The following is an 18,164-nucleotide window of genomic DNA, read 5'->3' on the forward strand; positions in this document are numbered from 1 at the left end:
CTTGACACAATGGATGTATGTATGGATTGTGATAAGAATTGTTCGAGCCCCAATAAAATGATTTAAAAAAACAAAGGAACAGGCCTTCCCAAACCCCAGAAGAAATTTATGAGAAAGCAAAATGCCAACTTAGCCTTTTGATCTAAAAAATACTTTTCATTAAGATGAAATTCTAGATCAGCAGTGCTCTTTTCTTTTTTTCCCTTGTTTCACTTTTACAAATTTTCTACATAACATGAAGTGGTTTGGGTGGTAGTTATAGAAGTGTTGCTTGCAAATGGGATCAAATCCAACCAAATTCAGCTGTCCCCCCCTCCCCCAATCCATGTGTCCCACAGAGCAGAAATTTCTTGTTTATAACTCTTAGGGACTTTTTTATTTATAAAATTGCAGTGGATAAACAATATAATCTGTCATTTCTTAAAACTTTTATATTACTTTACTCATTTATAAGTAATAGTCATTTAGTGCTACATTGTGCCAAGTTGTGTGTCAGGAATATTGACCACTGTTTGTTTTTTCCTTTCATGTGAGGTATATTAAAAACCAGTTGATACATCAGAAAACAATTTGGTAATTTCCTATGACGTTCACTAATCTTATGAATCAACTATTCTATTCTTAGGTATTTACTCCAAAGAAAAGCCGGGGGTCACAAAAATCTATTCTTAGGTGTTTAACCCAAAGAAAAGCCGGGGGTCACAACAATAAAGCTTTCTGTATTTATTTATATTGGCTCCAAACTGTGAATAACCCCCAAGGGGAGACGGAATTCCATATTTTTGGAATTCTTACTCCAGACTAACCTGTGCTTGCCTGCCTGCTCATTTGGATTCACTTCTTCCCCCTCTCCTTTTTTCTCTCGTCCTTTGATTCTTGTAGCTTTCTTTCTATGAGCTAGTGCAACAAAATTTCAAGTCAAGCCATTTAAGCATAGGAAAAACTGATATTTAAGATATGATAAAATTCTTCAAATGTGTAAAGCCCACATGCCATCTCCCCTGTGCCAATCTCAAGGTATAGATGTTTGTTACTTAGCTCCCAAACCATGGCTCTTTAAATGGGTTTAATTTAAGGAAACTTAGGAGGTAGTCACTGGAACAGAACAAGGGAATTACTGCAGGTTTAAAATCAAGTGTGCAGTAAGGTGGTATCCTTTCATCATACTTACTCAATCTGTATACTGAGCAAATAATCTGAGAGGCTGGACTATGTGAAGACAAACAGCATCAGGATTAGAGGAAAACTTTTTAACAGCCTGCAGTATATGGGTAAAATATACAATTTTGCTTCTCCTGAAAGTGAGCAGGACCTCAAACACTTGCTGATGAAGATCAAGGACTACAACCTTAAATATGGACTGCAACTCTGTGTCAAGAAAAGAAATCCTCCTAAGTGGACCAATGACTGCATCGTAATAAAGAAAGTATAGAAGTTGTCGAAGATTGTAAATTACTTGAATCCACGCTCAACTCTCTTGGAAACAACAGTCAAACATCAAAGGCCAAATTGTATGAGCAAATCAGCTATGTGAGACTTTTTTTTTTAATCATTCTATTGGGGGGCTCTTACAACTGTTATCACAATCCATACATCAATTGAATCAGGCATGTTTGTGCATAATGTTGCCTTCATTCTTTTTCTTTAAAATGCTAAAAAGCAAAGCTGTCCCTCTAAGGACCAAGGTGTGCCTGACCCAAGGAGTGATATTCTCAGTTGCCTCACATGCATGTGAATAGGGAAGACAAAGGAATTGGTGCGTTTGTATTATGATGTTGGCAGTGAATACTGAAAGCACCGTGGACTGCCAGAAGAACAAACACATCTGTCAACCAGAATGCTCCTTGAAAGTAAGGATGGTGATACTTTGTACCTGTTATCAGAAGAGACCAGTCTCTGGAAAAGGACATCATGCTTGGTAAAGCTGAGGGCCAGAAAAAGGGGAAAAACCTTGATAAGATGGATGGACACAGTGGCTGTGATAATGGGAGCAAACAACAATTTTGAGGATTGTGGAGGACCCAGGTTACTGTGTATCAGAATTGACTGGACAGCACTTAATAATAACATTTCCTCCCCTTCCTTCCTTCAACATTTTCTTTAATAAAAGTTACAAATTTACTTCTTAGATACGTTTTTTTTCTAAATCATTTTATTGGGGGCTCTTACAGCTCTTACAACATCACATACATCAATTGTATCAAACATTGGTACATATGTTGCCATCATCATTTCCAAAACATTTTCTACTTGATCCCTTGGTGTAAGCTCTAACCCCTACTGTGTATTCTTGATCAATTATATATTGTCCTTTGTCTCCCTTCACCCACATTTCTGTTATTTGTCCCTTTGGGGGGGGTGGCTATACATCCAATCTTGTGATAGGTCCCCCTTTCTCACCCTTCCCCCTCCTGGACCATCGTCCTACACTCATGATATCGTCACTCCCATTACTATTCCTGAGGGGTTTTATCTTTCCTGAATTCCATTTGTTGAGAGCTCTTACCTCTGCCAATGTGTGTTCTCCGGTCAAGCCAGATTTGTAAGTTAGAACTGAGTCATGGTAGTGTGTATGTGGGGGGGGAAGGAGGGGGAGTATTCAGGAATGAAAGCATTGGTTTTCAACCTTTCTAATGCTGTGACCCTTTAATACAGTTCCTCATGCTGTGGTGACCCCCAACCATAAAATTATTTCTGTTGCTACTTTATAACTAATTTTGCTACTGTTATGAACCATAATGTAAATATCTGATATGCAGGATGTATTTTAATTGTTACGAATTGAATATAATTAAAGCACAGTGATTAATCACAAAACAATATGTAATTATATATTGTGAAATATTCTAATTATAAATAAATGAAGTTTTGTCTCAAAGCGTGGTGTAGCATCCATAACAATCTTACTATAACAACAGTAAACTACATTGCTACATTTTGTGACAGTATTCGTAAAAAGCCAAAGTCAGTGCAAAGGTTGAGATAGCTTCTTTCTCCCCACATCAGAAATTCTCGGGGCAGTCTTTGCAAGAGCACAACGAAGATCATCTTCCACAACAAGTCTACCACAACAAGCTGGAAAACCCTGTTTCACAAAGATATGTTGTTGGAAATGGAAGAAGAAAGTGCAACACAGTCTCAGACAGAACAGGATATGACTGCACACACTTGATGCAGAATTTTGTAACTGGCATGGTAGAGAAGTCAGTTCTCCCTGCATCGCTATTAAGTTCAGTGAACTCCTCTTGTGCTGTCTCAGGAACATCTTCAGCCTTGACTGTGAACGGGCTTCTGGCAAGTGAAGTGGGTGTCAGGTAGATTTGGAAAGTACGATGAAATTTCATCTGCAAGCACGTGCAAGTGTTCTTTCACAGAAACTATCATCGTAATCCTTTTGTCTGGTTCAATGTCATGTTCCTCAAAGAAAGCCGATAAGGTAGACAACATGTAAAATTTATTTTCATCCTTTTTTTTTTTTTTTGGCCAAAGCAGCAGTTTCATTTGGAATGACCGGATCTTTTCAGACAAATCGAGGCATGTTGCAGGTCGTCCTTGCAGTGATAAATTGAACTCATTCAAGGTGGCAAAGATGCCAACCAAGTAAGGTAGTTTCTACAGTTCATTTTTATCGCTGAAAAGTGCTTCTGACTGCAGTCTTGCATTTACATTTTTGCATCTTCCTCTGTTTGTGACCTCAGGGTAACAGTGAGGACCATCCAAATGGGTGTCTCTTCCAGGGAGACTTTTGGTGGCAGGACCTCTTCTCTCTCTTTTAGCAAACTCAACATGAGTAAAGCTAGTAGAAGGTCTGCCTCTTTTTGTTGGTCTATTACTTTTTCCTTCACGAAGAAGAGCTTCGGCGATGCTCATTTTGAACTCTTGCAGACTTTGGATTTTTTGTTTTTGTTTTTTTTGGTAACTGAAGGCTCTCACAGTCTCTACAAGAAAGTAGCCAAGAGTTCCCAACAGTCACATCTATAAAATGAAAAAATAATTTGTGATAATATTTTTTCAATCTGATGTGAATTCTGTACAGTGCAATTAGCGAGTCTATCAAATCAAGCAGTGTACCCAAAAATTGCTGAAGTTCCTGGCTACTCAGTGCAAGAGGTTTATTGGGATTTTGCTGGATTACATAGAGATTTGATTGGTCAACAATATGAGCAATGATATCCTTCGAGAAAAAATGTCTAAAATATTCAACAGGACGTTTTACTAACCTAGAAGAATCTATTTGTCCTAACCATTCAGGCATAGGTCTAGCTGTACCGTCTCCAGAAATGTGCCGCCAAAGAGGAATTCTTAGATTTCTTGATGTAGATGGTTTTGAACTTGTAGCTATTGGAATTGATTCTTCAACAACTGAAGTTTCTAACTCATCTTCACTAGTATTATCATTACTAACTACGAGGTCCACTAATTAATCCAAATCAGAATAATTGGGTGTATATTCACTTCCTATCATGGGAAAAATATTATCAAAATAGTTTTAATAGCAATGTAATTAAAATTTTATATTGTAAAATCAAAATTTTAAAATACAGTACACATTTTATTTACCAATTTTATCCATATTAGCATCTGGTTCCTTGTCTGAGTCTGTACCGCTTCCATAAATTCACCGTTTTCCAAAAACAAATCACAATCCATGCTGTGGAAATTTTTGTCACCGTTGATTCAAAAGACAAACATAATGAAGTCATTAGGTTTTGAAAAAGTAGAAATATATAATAAATATAATGTTTTTATGAGTATTACACCTTTGACATAAAAACTAGAGTTTTATGAACACATACTAAAAATATCAACACTAAAACTTCACTAGATTGAAAATTATCGTAAAATGCACTGAACGCCAACAAACACACAATCAGTCAAAACGTGCCACAATTCAAGCATGTTGCTGCTAAAATGCGTGACTAGCGGTATGTATTTGTACTAGTAAAGTGCGACGATTACGTTGACATCGACATTGGCTCCAAAAGCTTCATAATTTCGGTTCCAGGTATGTTTTAATTAAATGTTACGAAAACGTCGCTCTCGTCGTTATAGGGTTAATATTTGCCAATGAATCATACAGTGAGTTCCAATGACTTGGTGACTCATTCAGTACCAAACGTTGAAATCCAGATCGACATCCTAGCATAGCTGGAGCACCATCTGTGCAAACACCACAAACCTTTTCCCAAGAGACCTTATGCTCTTTCAGAAATGAACCAACTGTGTCAAATACATCACATGAAGTAGTTGTCATTTCAAGAGGTTTGCAGAAAAAAACTCATCTTTAAAGTCGCCATCATTACTATACCGCAGGTGTACCAGTAACTGTCAACAGTTTGTAGTGTCTGTAGGTGGAGCAGATTTAATTTTCTGGATTACCTGATCATGAATATCAGCCGACATGTCATCTATTCTTCTGCGGACAGTGTCGTTAGATAAGGAAATTGCACTCAATTTTGTAACAAATTCGTCTCCAATCATAAATCGAACAATGTCTTTGGCCGCTGGCAACAGTAAATCCTCAGCAATGGTGTGAGGCTTCATAGCTCTGGCGATTCTGCATGCCACCAAATATGAAGCTTCAATGGCTGCAACGTTTTGTTTGTGGTACTTGCCACCAGTGTCAAGTCTGGTTTTCTTGAGTCCATCAGCTTTGCTTCTAAAACAGTTGGTATCCGTGCCGACAAAGGTCAAGTGCTTGCTATCAAAATGGCGTTTTAGTTTGTCCGTCTTCATAGATTCTGTTGATAGAACTTCACAACAAATAACACAGTGTGGTTTCTCAATTCTTGCTATAATTTTTGAGGTAAAACCAAACTAAAAAATCCTCACTATATTTTCTTATCTTAACGTTCTCTACATGACCCATTGTCATGGGATGTTTTGCTAATGAAAATAATATATAACCATAACTTTAATAATACAAAAGATGATACTTGGCATAGTTCAGTCAATACAGTTCATTAAAGTTTCCTATGGTTTACCATTGTGGGTTTGTTGGTTTTTTTTACATACCTCTTACTATCACAAGGGGGCAGTTTTCACATCAACCACAGCATCCAGATTAAATTCCCATGGTACAGATTTTTTTTTGCAGTAGTTTATGATTTTACAGTAATGATTTTACATTTACCCAGTAATTACTTTTAATTCATGAAGTGTCGTTTTACTTCCAATACTGCTGCTTATAACCCAGTAGCTGCTCTCTACATAGTAGCTGCTCTGTACACGTGTGACTGGTCCACATAAGTACATTATGGTACCAAGCTTGTCACATACACCTGTATTTGTACGGGGTATATGTGATGAGGTTGGCGCGATGATGTCATCACATCTTGTACTTGTATGTGGGCTGACCCGCCTTGAGGTAGATAGAGGAGCGGTGTCTCAGTTCCTAAGACCATTGGAAATAAGTGGTTCAGATTGTCTTGGGTGACGCCTGTGGGAGGGTCATGCAACCCACAAGTTGATGACTGCTAAACTGAAGGAATGATGGGTGATTCATCAGTGCTATACTGCACCTTGGTTGAATCATCCCTTCCATATACCACTTCTGTGGAGGGATATACAATTATGTACAGATGGGTTTTGGGTCTTCAACCCCCCTTTCTCACATCAATATAGTTGTTTGTTTTGGAGGTTTTGATACCTGATGTCTAATTCCATAGGCACCTCATGATCACACTGGCTGCTGTGCTTCTTCCATGTGGGCTTATTTGCTTCCCTGCTAGATGACCGCTTGATTGACTTCAAGCCTTTAAGACCCCAAATGCTATATATTTTTCTAACCGTGCACCATCTGCTCACTTCACCACATTACTTATGCACCCATTTTGTCTTCTGCAATGTTGTCAGGAAGGTGAATATCAAAGAGTGCCAGGTTATCAGAACAGCATGTTCTTGTGCTAAGGGAGGCCTTGAGTAGACGCCCAAAGTCCTTCTGCTATATTAGATGCTTTTTACATAATTTTTTTTAAAGCTGGTCTTTTCTTTGTGTGCGTTCTGATTTGCATTGTTATGTAATCTAGAATACTCTCTAATTAATTAAAGGTATGACTATGTTTTTGCCGGGTTATTTTCTCTATTGGTGAAATTGAAGGTAATTAAAATTATATTTTTTTCTTCTTTAGCATCAGACAACAGTCAGCGCTTTCGAGAAACCTGTTTTGCATTTGCATTGACACCACAACAAGTGCAGCAAATCAGTAGTTCCATGTAAGTTGTCTTCAATTGTAACTTACAGTTTGACATTTGAGCCCAAGATTGGCTATAGTAAGTGATTTTTAAAAAACCACCTATTAAATGAGTATTGAGCCCTGATGGCTTAATGGTTATGCATTGGGCTGTGATCTTCAAGGTTGGCCATTCAAGCCACCAGCCATTTTGAGGGAGAAAGACTGTACTTTCTGCTCCTATAAACAGTTACAGTCTTGGAAACCCGCTGGAGCAGTTCTAACCTGTCCTAGAGGGTTGCTCTGAGAGGACATCCACTCAATGGCTTAGTTTGGTTTGGGTTTTGAAGTGAGTACAGAGAGTCCGGGTGCTGTAGTAGGTTAGGTAATAGGTTGTGGCAGAGACTGGTTGGTTGGTTTGTAGTAAGTACTAGTGTCATGCAATATTAGTACTTAAAATTTTTATTATAGTATTTTAGTTGTCTCCAAACAAATATAGCTATGATAATTTGAAATTTTTTCATAGTGAATAACAGTGTCATTTAATATTAGTTCTTAAATTTTTTATTATACAATGTTGTTTACACTCAAAACAGCCATATGTGTGATAAATTGATTTTTCCCCCTGAAATGACAGTGTCTTTGAATCAGTTCTAATGTGATGTACATGTTTGAATATAGTTATAACTCCTGTGTCTTTGTCTTTTCTAGGGATATTTCTGGGACCAAATGTGACTTCACAGTACAGGTCCAGTTAAGGTACAGTGTTGATTGCAGTGCAGTATATATGCAAAGTTTTGAGATGTTATAACTCCTTAGATATTGTTCAAAATAGCCAGTGTATAGAGAAGTTCCATGGTTGGATAGGGGGGAAAAAAACACTCTCCTATAATGAAATACCCTAATTTCTAACAAAGTTAGATTTTTTTAAAAAGGGCCCTCATAGTCCATGGATTAAGCATTGGGCTGCTAACTGAAAGGCGAGGAGTTTGAACTCACCAGCCTCTCTGAGGAAGGTGAGGTTTCCAGGAAGACTGACAGCTTCAGAAACCTCCCAAGGCAGTTCTGCTCTGTCCAGTAGGGTTTGCTCCTGAGTTGGATTCAACTTGATGGCTTTGGGTTTGTGTTAGATGTTGATATAACAAGTTGTTAGAAGAAAAAAGTTTTGTATCTAATGTCTTACCATATTTCTCTACTTTGGTTACCCTCAGCTAGTTCAAAAGCTCGAACTGCTGTCTTTAAATAGCATAATGGTCAGCTTTTTAGAAATACAACATTTTAGGGGAAGCAAGTTGCTTATTTGCATGAGAGGCAAACTACGGTAGATAAAGGCAAGCTATTGTAGTACTTAAGTCTAAAAAAATAAAAATTATTAAATCTACAGTATCTTGTAGAGTTGCACCAAATATTTTAATTTTTTGTATTTTAATATATATTTTTCAAGTGTGTATGTGTGAGAAAGAATTGGGTGAAGATTTACAGAGCAGTTTAGCAGTTTTATATGCAACAATTCATACACATTTTGTTTCAACTGGTCCATTACAATCCCCTTAATATGCGAGGGGGTACCCAAAGCCACCCAGAATTACATGGATCAGAACTTTTTGTAATGTGCATTCTTCCCCCTCCCCACCTTCGCGCTAAGCGAGCATTGAGCAACTCACTCTTGAGTTAAGTGTACCCTATGGCACTGCCTGGGAAGGTTCTCTATGGTCACAGTGAATTTTTTTGTAAAAGGAGTTTTGCTTGAACCTCATTTTATGTGATGGCCAATTTAAGAGAACAGCATACAGCGTGAAGTTTTGTTTCCTGCTCAGGAAAAATGCCACAGAAACTGTTGTGATGTTGAACACAGCTTACAAGGACAGTGCTGTAAGTAAAACTCAAGTGTATGAGTGATTTTCTTATTTCAAAAAAGGTGAAATGTCAGTGGATGACAAACCTCATTCTAGACATCTGTCAATTTCCCAAACAGACCACAATGTCAACTCATAATGCATTTGGAGTTCATTGCACCAGGTCATACTGTTAATCAAACTTTCTATTTAGAGATTCTGAAAAGATTGAGTAACAGCGTGCTACAAAAAAGGCCTGATTTAAGGCAGATGGGAGACAGGTTTTGCCACCATGACAAAATGCACCTGCTTGTGCAGCCATCTCAGTGCACTAGTTTTGGCAAAAAACAGCTTGCGCCTCTTGCCCCACGCACCTTAGTCACCTGACCTTATGGTGCGACTTCTTTTTGTTTCTGCAAATGAAGAGGGACATGAGAGGACAGTGACTTGACGATGTCGAAGAGGTGAAGAAAGAAATGAGGGAGGTGCTGTCAGCCATCCAAACAGATGAGTCTATAGTAGTGAGCATAGCTGCCTTCCAAACAGATGAGTCTAAAAAATGTTTCCGAGAATGAAATAGGAAAAAAGAATAATAATTTATAAATTATCAAGGGGGAGGGAGGGAGCGAGGGGGGAGGGGAGACACTGAGCAGATACCAAGGGCTCAAGTAGAAAGAAAGTGTTTTGAGAATGATGATGGCAACAAATGTACAAATGTGCTTGACACAGGATGGATGTATGGATGTGATGAGTTGTACAAGCCCCCAATAAAGTTATTCATTTAAATAAATAAATAAATAAAATTTAAAGTATGTATGCCAGTAGTTTTATTGAGATATAATTCACATGACATACCCTTCCATAGTGTGGTTATAGTTTTGAAAGTTTCAGATACATAATCACAGTCAGTTATAGTACATCAGCTCCTCTCTCAGTATTTTCTTTTAAAGCATGATTAGAATTTGTGTCAGTGATTTCTTTATTACATTCGTACTTCATTTATTTACCTGTTCCCCATTTTATGAACTCCCTTCACGGCAACTTTCCACGACTCGCGGGCCCCCCCCCCCCTGATTTTTCTCCTCAGTTTAGTAGGGCAATTTAGAATAGGAATCCATTTCTCATAAAGAATTACTCTTCTTACAGTCTCAGACCGCCAAGGTTGTTCATATATTAAGCAATAAATGATTTTTTAAAATTGTGATAACTCTCTGACTCTTAAAGTATTTTATTACTTTTAAAAATTGCCTACAATGGAAAATTATTCTAGAAGTCAGTAAACATATGAGTTTGGGTATTTTGAGAAAAATGTTTGTAGACCAGTAATTTTTAACCTTTTCAAAGGTCTCTCTTCCTTTTGGAAAGACCCTGGTATCATAGTGGGTTAGGCGTTGGGATGCCAATTATGAGGTTAACGGTTTGAAACTACTAGCCTTCCAGTGGGAGAAAGATCAGACTTTCTAGTCTTTAAGTCTCAGAAACCCGCAGTTCTGTTCTATCTTGTAGGATCCCTGTGGGTCAGAATTAACCCTATGGCAGCGAGTTTGGCCTGATAGCCCCTTTGGAAGAAGAAGCCCTGGTGGCATAGTGGTTACACATTGGATTGGTAACTGCAAGATCAACAGTTCAAACTCCGTAGCCATTCGGAGGGAGAAAGTTGAGGGTCTTTGCGTACATAAAGATTTATAGCCCCAGAAACCCTCAATGCCAGTGGGTTTGATTCTTTTGAGAATCTGATGAGAACTCTAAATTGTTTTCCAAGCGATGAACATATTAAAAATGACCTCTTTGGGGACCTTGCCCGTGTGTAAATTCTGTGGTGGGCAGGTAAAAGCCTCCTCGTGTCACTGAGAATGAGGGAAGAGGTTTGGACACAATGAGTATTTCACAGGATTCAGCAGTAGGCTTCTTCAAACTGCAGAACTAACATGTCCTGTGAACAGTCTATAAAGATGGAGTGACCCTCCAATGTATATTGGGAATAAGGTTATAATAAAAGAACAGAAGTCATAAATAGAAAAATGATAATATATTTTATTATCTATATGTGGGTAGAAAGAGAAATTAAAAATCATGGTTTTCACAAAGATTATGTACTTTATTTAGAATATATCTAAATATTTTACTAAGTTTCTAAAATAATATTCTAAATATATATGGATGCATTGTTACTGTTCAACTTTCTTTAGTTCTGGGCAACTAGTAGATTCCCTAGGTCTTGGTAAAGGAGTAGACTTAAAGCACTTCCAGTCTGTTCTGTTTGAAATTTTAAAAAAAGTTTCACAAGCAAATACATTTGGAAATACTATATACTGTTTTTGGGATCCTTGGTGATGGACTGGTTATGCATTTGGCTGCATTCACAAGGTCAGCAGTTCAAAACCACCAGCCACTCCTCAGGAAAAAGGAGAGGCTTTCTACTTCTGTAAAGAGTTACAGTCTCAGAAACTCACGGGGCAGTTTCTCCCTGACCAATAGGGTCCCTGTGAGTTGGCATTGACTTCATGGCAGTGAGGTTGTGAACCTCCTTTCCCAGTAGCTAGTCCTCTTAGAGCATACTTAAACTCATAATTGACAGTATCATGAGAACAGATACTGTAGTTTACTCATTGAAACCCTACATTGACACAATTGTTCTTATAAACTTGTTTAAATATGTATGCTCATAATATGAAACACCCTGTTTTATAATTTTCCTCCTTTTTGTTAATAATTGATCATGTTTTAAATTAGCTGTTGAACAAAAGTATTATCTTATGCTTTATTAAAGGAAATTAAATTTCTATTGTTTAGGTTTTGTTTATCAGAAACCAGTTGTCCACAAGAAGATCACTTCCCACCCAATCTTTGTGTTAAAGTGAATACAAAACCTTGCAGCCTTCCAGTAAGTCTCAAAAGCTATTTTAAAAAAAAATTTCATTGCCAACATAGCTATTAAGTAAGACACCACAAATTTGATAATAATTTTTTTATTAAGAAAATTTTGTTTTGGATATATTTTTATGTGATTGGATTAAGAACTTTTGCCAATTTTTATGTAATTAAAAGCTGTGACCTTACCAGTGGAGATCAGTTGTACTAGCTTTAGGGGAGAAAAAGTTGTTTCAACAAAACCCAGCTCCATGTGGACCTGTAACGTAATCTACGGTCAAATGAAGATATGAAGAGAGCTACACTTTAGAGACGGTTTTGGTTCCCACAAAAAATGTTCCTTGTAAGCTTTATAAGAAGGGTTTATAAAGCCTTTAGAAGCCTTTGGAAGAAGAAGCTCTATAGCTCTATGACTATTTCCTGATTCTTAAATCTTAGAGATGTCTTAATCTATCTGATTTATTTTTCAGGTTTATTACATTAAAACTACTATGTTGTTTAGAGAAATAAGAACACAAAATGTTTAAATGTTTGATTCTTCATTCTCAATGAAAATATATTTTCTAGCTTGTAGGTTTGAGTGCTCGGATTAGAAATGTAATAATATGTGAAGTGTGAATTTTTTGATAAACATTATATAAATAAGTTTTTTGATAAGACAAGTAAGTTATTGTGGAAGCAGTAAATAAGAACTTATGTCATTCTTAGGGTTATCTTCCACCTACTAAAAATGGTGTGGAACCAAAGCGACCCAGCCGACCAATTAATATCACCTCACTTGTCCGATTATCCACAACAGTACCAAACACCATTGTTGTTTCTTGGACGGCAGAAATTGGAAGAGTAAGTACATTTGTTTTCTCCTAGAAGATGCTTGTATTGACCTATGGGTTAATAATCTCCATAGCTACAGGAGCTTATAAAGAAACCATATTATAAAATAAGTTGAAAAGGCATTATTATCTCAATGAATTCTCACTGTCTTCTCGTTTTAAAAATAAACACTCATAGAGACATATATTTTTTATGGTGGTGGTAGTTTGTTTAGGGAGTCCCTTGGTGGCACAAATAATGAAGCACTCAGCTAGTAGCAGTAAGGTTGGTGGTTCAAACCACCCAGAGGCACCTTAGAAGACAGGCCTCGTGTGAGGGAGCAGCATTCCAAAGGTCTTCGCCTTGAAAATCCTGTGGAGCCATTCTCTGCACACATGGGGTTGTCAGGAGTCAGAATCTACTTGATGACAAGTAGCAACAACAATGTGTGCTTGTTTATATTTTCTCCTAGCCTTTTATGATTTTTTATTTCGCATTTAATGATCTAATCTATCTTACACTTAGGTATAGTTTAAAATAAAAAATTTTTTTAACTTTTTGAAAATAGTTGGTTAAAAATATAACACCATTAACTAAACAAATGCTAATTTCTGAATCCAGTGCTAGAATTTAGTTTTGTTTATCTTGGGTCTCTTTGAAGTTTCTATGTTTTTGCTGGTCTAGCATTCTTTCTCTGAGAGTTTCAGAGTCTTTCGGTTATTGAAACGTCATAATATGAGCTCATATATATTCACTAATTTGTTTGAAATTTACTGTTTGTTTACTGTGTGTGTACCAGGTTTTGTGTTCACAACTGAAAATACCCAAACCCAACCCACTGATGTCGAGTTAATTGCAACTCATAGCAACCCCTTTCAGATGGCGTAAAGCCCTAGGGTTTCTGAGACTGTAAAGCTTTGTGTATAAAATTAAAATATCAGTTACTCATGAATAAATAAATATTTATGGAGACACTGCCACATTTGAAGCCACCAACCTTTCCTTTCAGTCAGTAGCTGAGCACTGAACTACTGTGGCATCCGGGCTCCTTGGCAGTGCCATGAGTTGCAGGGAGTTGGTGAGGATCATTGCCTTCAGAGAGCTTGAGACCTCTAGGAACCAGGCAGTCTTACTCCAAAAAATGTGAACCTATACATACCATAAAGGTACATAACGTAAAGGGTGTAACGCGGTCATTTTGGGGGGGTGTTAAAAGAGTGTTTTGGGTTAGGAGGAGGTCAGGGAGGACTTCCTAAGGAAGTGGGAACTGAGCCAAGAGTGAAGTGAAGAGTAGGAATCACTTAGGTAAAAGATTAGGGAGAAATAGCTTGTGTAACAACCCACCTGCAGGTGTGAGCTTAGGGTGTGTGTGTCCCATCCCACCTCCTGCCCCACCTCAAAAAAAAAAAAGCGGAAAAAAGGCTTCTGTAACTGGAGGACAGAGTGGGAAGGAGCATTGTTTAAGATGAGGTAGGAAACCATAGAGGAGGACCTTGTAAATAATGCCAATGCTACGGATTTTCTTTTTAAGCAAAAAGCTACAGAATCATATTTCTGTTTAAGAAAAAAGCTCCCTCCCAGAGAAGGACTTAGTTTGAATAGGGGTTTGTAGAGAGACCACTGCTAAGGAGCCAGCTGTTGCTTAAGTATTAGTGAGAGAGTATTTTGGCTTAGAGTGCATGGTGGATCCGAAGGACTGAATGTTCGATTGCTCGAATGGGTGGATGAGAGAAAGGAAGGCAACAGGATGTCTCCTTGGTGTCTGACTTAATTAAAAAAGGTGAGTGGTGATACTGCCAAGATAGAAGGAAAACTGGAAAAGGGACAAGTTTAGGTTTTTTAAGGAGGAGGGGTTAGTGATTAGATGGAGAGAACTTTGTGAGATCAGTTTTGAAGCTTTGAGTTTGAGATGCCTTTGAGATACCGGAATTGGGCATATAAGACTTAAAAGATGCATTCATGCTGGGGTGGGGGTACATATCAGCACTTTATAGACAGAGCTGACATTGTTTAGGAGTCATACATTGTATAGGAAGAGAAGAGTACCTAAGGATTGTTTGTTAGAGACCATCGATAACATTTAAGGCTGGATGGTGGAGAAGGAGCCCAAAGGAGAAATGGGGAAATGGTGCAAGAGAAATGAGGCTGAGTAAGATAGGAGTTTCCAAAAGGCGAGATGGTAGATAGTTTTGAACACGTGTTGAGATATCAAGTGTGCTAAAGTGCAGAGTATACACACCCTTTGGGATAGGAACATGAAGGTGACTGTAGTGTGAACTGTTTGGGTCGCAAAGTAAGAGTAGCAGCTAGGTTGTGCTGAGCTGGGTGAAGGCAAGGCAGTGGAGGGTAGTGAATGCTAGAAAGGTGTCTTTGAAAGGGGAGGGGAGCCAGAGGAGAATTTGGGGTGAGAGTTGTTGGTTTTAATGGGAGAAATTCTAACGTGTTTAAAAAATGATGATGTATCTTCTTGAGAGGGAGAAATTAAATACACGAGAAGAAAGACAGCATCAGTGGTGGATCGTGACCTGTCCTATGCAAGACAGACAGCTTTATTGAGTCTGAGAATGAAATGACTGGGGAGTATGTATGTTTAGTGCTGGAGAGAGAAGTTCTGATCAGACGACCTCCATTATGATAGAGAGTGAACTAAATCTGAAAGGAGGGAAGATATGGGGCTTTAAAAAACTATTTCAAATATTAATACAGAACATATACAAGACCTTCAGGAAAGCATTTGATCAAAACTTCAGTGATATCATATGAGAGGGCTTCAGAAAGTCCATTGGAAATGTTTGTTATCTTTTCATTACATTTTCCACAAACTTTGAAACCCCTTTGTAAATGTTAATAGTACTTAGAAGGATTAATAGTGCAATATAGTAACAGTATATCTTCTACCGAGAAGAGAGGCCTTCCCACCATTAAGTTTGTGGAGTTCAACTACTGCTGATCGCCTCTCATTTGATGTAAAACTTAATTCCATACTATTGATACATGTGGCATTTGTTAATACATGCCATTCTTGTTGTTTTTTTCTTTTTTAATTGGTTACATGTTTCAACTAGAGTGAACCTCTGAACTTGTAACTGTGGTTTCTATTTGATCTCTTCTTAAATATTTATATAAAGCCTGAGGGCAATTCCTTGTTCTGAAGATTCAAGTTGTCAGTACATAATTTCAGTGTTAATTAGCATTTCTCCACTTTCTATCACACTGGAAGCATTAAGCAAATAAGTAATAAGGTTAAGTTTTCTTTTTTGCCTAAAAGAAGGCTTTTGGTTTATATTAGGTTGAAACTTTTTATGCTCTAAAAACTAAGACAGTTTTAAGAGTATTTGGAAAGTAAATTTGCTTTCTTTGATACTCCCACCCTCCTCTGCATTTCACCCCTCCCAGTAACCTATGTGGCGAGGCGTTGCAGCCTCATCTATAGAGAAGACATAGCATGTAAACATGGATAGGTATATGAACTTCAGTGAAAATTTGACTTCCTGGGGGTATTGATGGGTATTTTCTTCTGTTGCCAAAAGCAAGGAATACATTTTCAAAATTGTATAAGTATCTGAAAATTAGATTGTGTGTCAGACTAGATTCTGAGGCTCAAAGCGAGTGAAGGTCTGGGAAAGCAAGAACTGCAGAGAATTAGAATTACACTGGACGTGGTTGTTAAGCCACTCTGCCGACATCCCTACTCTTGGGTTCACGTGCCTGCTCATTCACTGAGTAGCTGCATGGACATGGGCAGAATATATAATTGTCTGGCACCTCAGTCTCATCAGTCCTTCACTTAGAAAAATACCTATCTTGCCTGTATCGTCTAGATCTTCTGTAAAGTTTACTTTGAAAACTATAAGTAGCTATAAAATATAAAATTGCCGTAATTTTTCGTCCTTTTGCTTCCTTTCAAATCTCTTGATCTTCATTTTGATCCCAACACTGGATTTAGATCTGTCCACTACCCTACATTAGCCTCAGCAGCTGCAATGTCTTTTTATCGAACCATGTACCTTTCATTCTGTCTTGGCTTGCTGATGAATTCTTCTGTTTCCTTTTCTGCTGGCAGTGGATATTCATATTGATCTACCAAACCAGCAACTTTTAATATTCCCCTTAGTTGTAGAACTTCATAGTAATAATGTCCCAAATAAAGTCTTTTCAAGAACTGCTGAATGTATATAAGGCTAAAAGGTATAAATTAGGACAGGATAGGAAGCCAATCTCATAACTTTAAAATAGCTAATATTTTAGGTATATCTCTTATCTACTAAATATCACTTATTATAACATTTGATGCCTATAGCCTTGGTTTATAGTCTTAACACTGTTCTATTATTTAATACCTTGAATAAAATACTTTAAGTATAGGCAGTCAGGTAATAGATACGTATGACACACCTGAGTTTAAGTTCTGACCTTTTTACTTAGTTGTAAAAGTACGGCAAGTTAATTTACTTTTCTCACATCACTTTCTCATCCATTGTAGGAGTGTACGACCTCAGCAGCATTTTGGTCAGGATCAAATGAAAACACCTAAGATAATGCTTGATATAGCAATAGATTTTTAACAGATACTGCTTTTCTTTCCCTTTCAGTGTGGGATTAAGTCGGTGTATTATTTACTTACATATGCTGGTTGTTTTGAGCATCTTTTTCTCTTTCTCTTCCAGAACTATTCCATGGCAGTGTATCTTGTAAAACAGTTGTCCTCAACAGTTCTTCTTCAGCGGTTACGAGCAAAGGGAATAAGGAATCCGGATCATTCTAGAGCTTTAAGTACGTATAACAAACTGGTTTCATTTCTGTAGCTAAAATTAATTTGTTTAAGGTTAGAATTGAATTTGTTTAAAGTTAGAATAGTATTTTCTCAACTTGAGTAATTTCCGGGTTTATCTTTTACTAGAGTCCAGAACACTAAGAACCTTTTCTATGAGTTTAGGGCAAGACACAACTTGAAAGGAGAGTTAATTTCTTTGTTATGATCTATAATTTATAGTCTTATAATCAGTATCTTACTGATCCTAAAATTAATTCTGTGTGACTAGTTCATGAAAAGTGAAGAATATTTTACTAAAACTTCATACAAGAAATAATTGGTTAAGGAATTTTAACCAGAAAGATGGGTAGGGAAACTTGGTATGTATTTCAAAAGCATTATTTTAGAGTGAAGGTTTATTTGGGGGAAATAGAACCCTGTGTTCACAAAGTATATCATCAAGTGTGCCATCCAGTCAGTTCTGACACACAGTGATCCTGTAGGACAGGGACAGCCACCCCTTTAGATTTCCGAACTTGTAAATCTTTATAGGAGCAGTAACCCTCATCTTTTTCTCTTGGAGGGGCTGGTGCACTTGAACTGTTGACTTTGCCGTTAGCAGCCCAACTCTTAACACACTATACCACCACAGCTTCTTTAAAGAAAGCTTTTCAAGTGGTGGATTTATAAACAACCTTCTTTTCTATTTCTGTCACTCTA

The 18,164-nt window shown here is 37.4% G+C and overlaps 1 protein-coding gene across 2 annotated transcripts in view; it reads left to right on the forward strand.

The window, feature by feature from the left end:
• The window catches only part of PIAS1 (protein inhibitor of activated STAT 1), a 174,308-nt gene that overhangs the window by 117,123 nt on the left and 39,021 nt on the right, over positions 1-18,164 (forward strand). For both annotated transcript variants that reach the window (XM_045285723.1, XM_004711939.2), the window contains 5 exons: positions 7,131-7,215; positions 7,884-7,931; positions 11,801-11,891; positions 12,587-12,721; positions 17,359-17,464. In XM_045285723.1, coding sequence (XP_045141658.1) covers positions 7,131-7,215; positions 7,884-7,931; positions 11,801-11,891; positions 12,587-12,721; positions 17,359-17,464 — 465 coding nt within the window. The remainder of the gene's footprint in view (positions 1-7,130; positions 7,216-7,883; positions 7,932-11,800; positions 11,892-12,586; positions 12,722-17,358; positions 17,465-18,164) is intronic.

The sequence above is a fragment of the Echinops telfairi genome, unplaced genomic scaffold, assembly GCF_000313985.2.
Source record: "Echinops telfairi isolate 266 unplaced genomic scaffold, ASM31398v2 ScPeMD7_7475;HRSCAF=8513, whole genome shotgun sequence".
NCBI lineage: Eukaryota > Metazoa > Chordata > Mammalia > Afrosoricida > Tenrecidae > Echinops > Echinops telfairi.